Genomic DNA, 6,364 nt, shown 5'->3' with positions numbered 1-6,364 from the left:
CATTCCTGTGTTCTGGGCACAAATACCCAGAACACACAGTGCAAGTGCACAGGGTTCATTTTGTTTACCTTTGTTTATACACACACATATACACACACACACAAAGAAAAACAAGTAGATAGACTAGAAAAAATAGAAAGCTAGGTTGTTGGTTTTTTTATATAAAAAAAATTAAGATAAATATAAAGTAGAATTAAAATAGAATAGAAAGTGCTAGAGTTACAGGGTCAAATAAAGGTGGAACAGATGTGTTTTTAGTCGTTTCTTGAAGATGGCTAAGGACTCAGCTGCTCGGATTGAGTTGGGTAGGTCATTCCACCAGGAGGGAACAGTTGATGAAAAAGTCCGTGAAATTGATTTTGTGCCTCTTTGAAATGGCACTAACTCTGAAGTAATGAATTTAGGTAAATGGGTGCAGAGCCAGTGGTGGTTTTGTAGGCAAACATTAATATCCATTATGTTTTGCCCTCCATGTGGGCGTTCCTGTAATAGTGTGACGTCACGTGAAAACTATCAATAGGCAGTGTATTTCCCACAGAACTCTGTAGCACTTTTCAGTTTGGAAATCAACCAAGAAACATACCTTTGGTACGTTTATACATTTTCTTTTTTTAATTAACTGTGATAGAAAAGAGAATATTTGAACTAGGGCTGTCAATACATTAAAATTGTTATTTCTTAATCACACACTTATAAAATAAAGCACACACCATTTATCTTTGAGTTCAGCTCATGAAAAATGGGGGTAAAAACAAAAGATAATATATACACCTTGCTACATGTACTGCATCACTTATATATTTTTGCTCTTTTGTTAGTTTTGACTGCTTTTATTGTCCTCATTTGTAAGTCGCTTTGGATAAAAGCGTCTGCTAAATGACTAAATGTAAATTTAAAACAAGGCTTTCCTCCACTGACCGCCAGTTATTTTTATGAGGTTTTCATTAAGTAGTAATGTAGTAAGACAGTGAGTAGTAAGACATTTTAGAATGTACTGCTGGTTTTAGTGATTTGAAATATTGCGATGGGTATTTTATATGGATTGCTAATGGCCAAAACTTGCATTTTGTTCACATATCTTTGTTTTATTCTTTTGAGAGGTGATGTAAATATTTTTGTATTGGAACAGATAGAAAATTGACAGGCTTATGCTGCAGTTCTATGGATGTTTGGCCCGCCGGGTCATGTGATTGAAAACTATGAATTGAGTTGAAAGTGTAACACTGAAATTATTTTTTATAGATGTAATTGTACACTTGTAGATTAAAATGTACTCAATTTCTAAAACTGGGCAACACCATTTTACACTGTAAATTTAACACTGATGTTTAAAAATTGGTCAGTATTGTCCTATTAAGTGATTTAAATATTGGTCTGTTTTGTTCAAAATGAGACTAAGTAGCTGCGTTTGCATGGACACGTTTGTAATTGGACTAGTAGCATAGTCCGAATTAAAAAAAAAAGTCAAATTTAACCACATAAATGAGAATAAATTGGCCAATGAATTTGCTTCCAACTCTCATCCATCCGGGAAGCAGCATTTTTACTCAGGACTTGTTCTATGGGGATTCTAGAGGTTGCTAAGCACCGTCAAACGAAAGCAAGATCACCCCACAGTTGAAGCTGTAAAAATAGCATATTAGCAAAACAGATTTGGCAAATAATCCAGTGCGTATTTGTTTTTGAATTCTCTTGAGGAATAAAGGTTTCTAATTATAACATGTAATTGCAGCATTGATATTGTATTATATGTGTGTCTTAAACCAGCAGGGGTATATTTGTGCAGTGTGTGAATGTCAAAAAATAAAATCGAGTTGGAAGCTTGTAACATATAAACATGCATATTAACCTAATCACTTTCATCACTAATCACTCTATTCTGACTGAAACAATGTGTCCATGTAAACATAGCTACTTATTCTCAAAAAGTATTTATGGAAATAAGATTGAAAAGTCTGATTCTCAGGCACACACTTGGAGAAAGTTATTATGAGATTTAGATTTAAGATTTTAGGTTTTGTTTCAGGCAAGAGAATAAATTCTTAGAAATCCTCAAGGAAGATGCGATATTGGTTGTCTTAGGTGAAAACTATCCAGTCTAATGTGAGTTTAAAATGTTTCAAATTTAATCAGAAGTCATTAAAGCAAGTGTTGAGAAATATAGGGTATGGCTTTAATTTTAATTAGTAGTGTCTCTGATTTCAGGCATATGATGTTTATTTTCTGTGGTTGAAAATTATTTGTATCATGGAAAAATTTTGGTCATATCACCCACTTAAGAAGAAGATATAATGCAAAGATGCGTAATTCCAATATTCTTTCTTTTTTCTAAAAAAGCCATGATGTCATCATCTGAGCCTGTGATTTTGTCAGTGGGAAATGCAGGAAATGTACACAATGAAATAGTAAAGATGCTGCTTTAAGTAGCTAATGTGTGACCACTTTTTCATTTTTACTTCTATCCACTGAGGGGTGAGGGGGAAAAAAAAGTCTCATCTTGTCTTGTTTTTGTAATATTTTATCTTAAAAACTCATTCATTTCATTTTTTTATCTCTGTAGTTAACTATTTAGCAGGCATGTTTAGAATACACAATTTCCACTAGGTAATACTAATACTCCATATACTCTATTTAACACCATATACTATATTTTCACACATTGCGTTCTTACCAAGGTTTCACAAATGCTTATTGTTTGCATAAAACAAGATTATGTATAATCAGTGATTGTTTACCATCTACCTGAAGTCTCGCCCACATTTCATGCCATATGATGTAGCAATATTGTGGATACTACTTAAGTCTGGAGAAGAACTAAGCCTCTGTGTGACAAACTTCAGCGATTACCTCTATATACAGTATTTATAAATATATATAAACTTTGATGAAGTCTAAGCTATCATTGCATTAGGCATGTTTCTCACTATTTAGAACACTAGAATAGATTTTGGCAGGGATTAGAAAGGTCATAAGGGTTGTAAAAGCCAAGATGAGAGTGATGTTTAGGAGGGTGAGTTTAACGAAGGCCAGTTAGAAGAGGTTGTGCAGTTAAACCTCACTCCCCTGAAGTAGTAGAGGTACTCTAGTCAGCCTGCTATTCCTGTGCCCTAATGCAAGATCTGTATTAAAAATAATGACATCCCAAACTAGAGTTCTGCCTATCAAAATAAGAAACTAATGAGTCTGTTCTCTCTTCTGAGTCTTAGCTGACAGCTGTGGTAAAGCTTCCATCAGGAGAAGATTACTGCCTAAAGGTCCATCTTCTGCATCCTGTTGTCCCTCAACAAAGCACATACAGGATCCTTTCAACCAAGGTCTGTCTTAATAAATATGCTTTTCTAGCTTGTAACGTATCAGCTGAATTTTTTTCTTTTTTTTAAACAAACCTTATTCCATTAATAGTGACTTATTCTAAGTTATCGATGTAAGAAATAATTGACTACAGGCTGTTGAATTATTTTCATGTGGTTTATTTTAAGACTTTTTTTTGGGGGGGTCCTTAAAACATTCTTATAACTACTTTCCATTTTTTTCCAAACATCCCAAGAATCAGATACTAATTCCAAAGTGCAATTTTAGAACATAGTTGACTTAATTTTAATTTGGCTTCATTTTAGCTTAGTTGGCTAGAAGGCTCTTTGAAATCTGAAATAATTTGATGAATTGAAATGGAATTCAAATGTGTTCCTGAAAGATTGTGTGTATTTGTTGTCTTTAGTCAAATGCATTTACATTGTGACTGTCCCTCAGATGCAGTCAACTAAAAATTAATTGTCTGTAAAGTTGTTAACCAAATGGTCCATACAATTAGAATAACAAAGGAAAAGTGTTTCTTAGGGTATCTTGTTTGTTGACTTGGATCTCCAGTGGGAGGTCCTAATGAAGTCTATTGTTTGTAGCCCATTTGTCTTCAAGTATAAAGTTTTGTCCCACAGACAGAACTTTGGGCTATGATTTTTTTTTTAAAGCAGACACATTAACACAGCTTCTGAAGAACTGTGCTACACTACTACCATCAATAAATTCTTCTCCCCACAAGAACTATGGTTAAGCTTACTTAAAAGAGAAATCGAATTCATGGATGAGCCACCCAAATGACTGCTTAGGCATATACGGCAAAATCTTACAATTCATACTCAATCTGCTTTTTCTATTCAGTTGTTTAAAAAGAATAAACCTAAAGGGAAGAATTATGAAAATAATGGCCCAATGATGATAGTGATAGTACTTAAGTGCAAGATGTTATTTATGTAGTGTTTCAAAGTGTTAAAACAAATTTCCAGAAATACATTCATATAAACCCCAACCCCAATATTTATATTTTTCTTCCGAACAGTGAGCTTGCTGTACCTGAACAGTATTTTCTCTGTGCGCGTCTGTTAATTTTAGGCCATGCTTGCAAGAGATAAACCCTTGAGCTTTTATTTTGGCGGAAACTTCAGTTGAACTTTTATTTTGGCAGAAAGCTCCAGCCTCTATGAAAACAGGTTTACAAACATTACTAATTTAATGAAATACTGTAAACATTTGCCCATTAAAATGTTGAAAATTATGCAAATGTGCAAATTATGCATAACTGGTGGCCGTTGCGTTCCCAAACGCGCTAAACTCACGGCACATTCAATAACGAAGTTCACTGCATTCACTCTGAACTGAGCCGCTCTGAGATCACGAGCCAATCGCGTGCGCTGCGCAATGTGCGCGCTTCACTTTGAAACAAGCAGCGCAAACAGACTTGGTAAGTCATATTACGCTTTCGGTTTTAATTCGTTTGACCGATTCTTGCCAAAGCAATGACGTGAAACACAACATTAAAGAACTTTTATGTTATAAGTATAAATACATCTTCGGTTTATTATGAAACTATGGCGGGACAGATTAGCAGGGGTGTGAAGTAATGAATTACAAATACTCACGTTACAGTAATTAAGTAGTTTTTATCAGTGCATTCTTCAAGCATCAATTCAGTCGCATTTTCCTCTAACTTAATATGTTAAGGTAAATTTCGGATTTCTGCTTACTAAATGATTTGTATATATGCTTGCCTATCTACATGGCCTGAAATTTGGTGTGAGGTTGCGGGTATTGCGTACAGTGTTAACTCACGGAAGTACCACGTTCGGTAAATTCCCACTCACTTATGAGACGCGCGATCTGCGCTACCTCGTCTCTCTCTCGCGTGCGTTCTGCAGCAGTCACTTGGATAAGTCGTTGTTGCTTGTGGAACTCGTCTTGTTGACTTTTGATGAGTTTGAGCGCATGATGCGCGCTGTGAAAAAGTGTGTTGGAAACACAAATTGAGGACCAAATCTGCACCTTATTGATGACCCGTGGCGTTAATATACTGCATCTGTGCCAGCGCGTGATGTAATAAAACTCGTTAATGAACGGGGTTTTTTTTATATCCATTTTATACAATCCGCCTTCATTTAGCAAGTGCACTCGCGCATAAACAATAGGAGTTATGCGCAACAGACTTACGTATTCTGTTAACCGGGTCTCGTCGCTTCCAGTTCAAGCGTTTTGCATATGCTTAGTTAAATATGAAGCAGTTTTACTCAAGATGCCTTCAAAGTAGATACCAATGATGATCATAACCAATGTCCATCACATATGTGGACTGATATCTAAAAGTTTTTTTTATTTTTATTCTTTTCACATTTAGATATAAAAATTGAATAAAATGTCAACAATAAAAACAGCTTGCTAGTTTAACTGATCATCTTAAAAGTCCATAGATATCTCTATTTTTTAATACGGCTGTTAACACGTTCTCCTACAAGCGGAAGCAATGAGACCTGTTTTCCGGGTTTGGTCAGGTGATGTTAGACATATACCCTATTTTCAAGTTCAACACTTTTTGTTCTGTTCAGTTGTGGATGCTGCTGATTCACCGAGACCGCCGCGGCTCAGCAAAGAGACATGCGTGTGTGTGTGTTTTCCTTTGAAAAAGTTTCCCCAGAAATACCTCTCTATTTAATGCATTTTTCCTTACAAATTGTATTATCAGCATAACAAGTTGAGTAAATGTGTAAAAGGTATGGCATGAATTTGCCATCCTTCTAGAACAATGTGCATTTGTTAAAATTGTAACATAAATTATCAAGTTTAGTTATTTTTATGTCTTTATTGCAAAACACTGAAACTGGCACCGTTTTGGAGAGAAATGGGCTCTCCTTTTAACCCATATCATGGTGTGTGATGCTGAACTATGAGTTTCTAATGGTGTTTGTATTTGCACTGTTCTAAACATTAATATTTTATGTGCAACAACAGCATGCTGTCTGAGTGGCCTTACACATGATTTTAAATCAATTTTTTCAAACTTTATGAATTAAATGGGGATGATTGTACTGAGAATAAC

General features: G+C 35.1%; 1 protein-coding gene across 2 annotated transcripts in view; it reads left to right on the top strand.

Moving 5' to 3' along the window:
- Nucleotides 1–6,364, top strand: part of sugt1 (SGT1 homolog, MIS12 kinetochore complex assembly cochaperone) — an 86,029-nt gene that overhangs the window by 69,019 nt on the left and 10,646 nt on the right. For both annotated transcript variants that reach the window (XM_016446630.1, XM_016446625.1), the window contains exon 10: nt 3,207–3,314. In XM_016446630.1, the coding sequence (XP_016302116.1) occupies nt 3,207–3,314 (108 nt within the window). The remainder of the gene's footprint in view (nt 1–3,206; nt 3,315–6,364) is intronic.

The sequence above is a fragment of the Sinocyclocheilus anshuiensis genome, unplaced genomic scaffold (assembly GCF_001515605.1).
Source record: "Sinocyclocheilus anshuiensis isolate Anshui unplaced genomic scaffold, SAMN03320099.WGS_v1.1 scaffold89, whole genome shotgun sequence".
Lineage (NCBI taxonomy): Eukaryota > Metazoa > Chordata > Actinopteri > Cypriniformes > Cyprinidae > Sinocyclocheilus > Sinocyclocheilus anshuiensis.
Note: the sequence above shows the minus strand (reverse complement) of the source record. Positions and strands in the feature narration are given on the sequence as shown.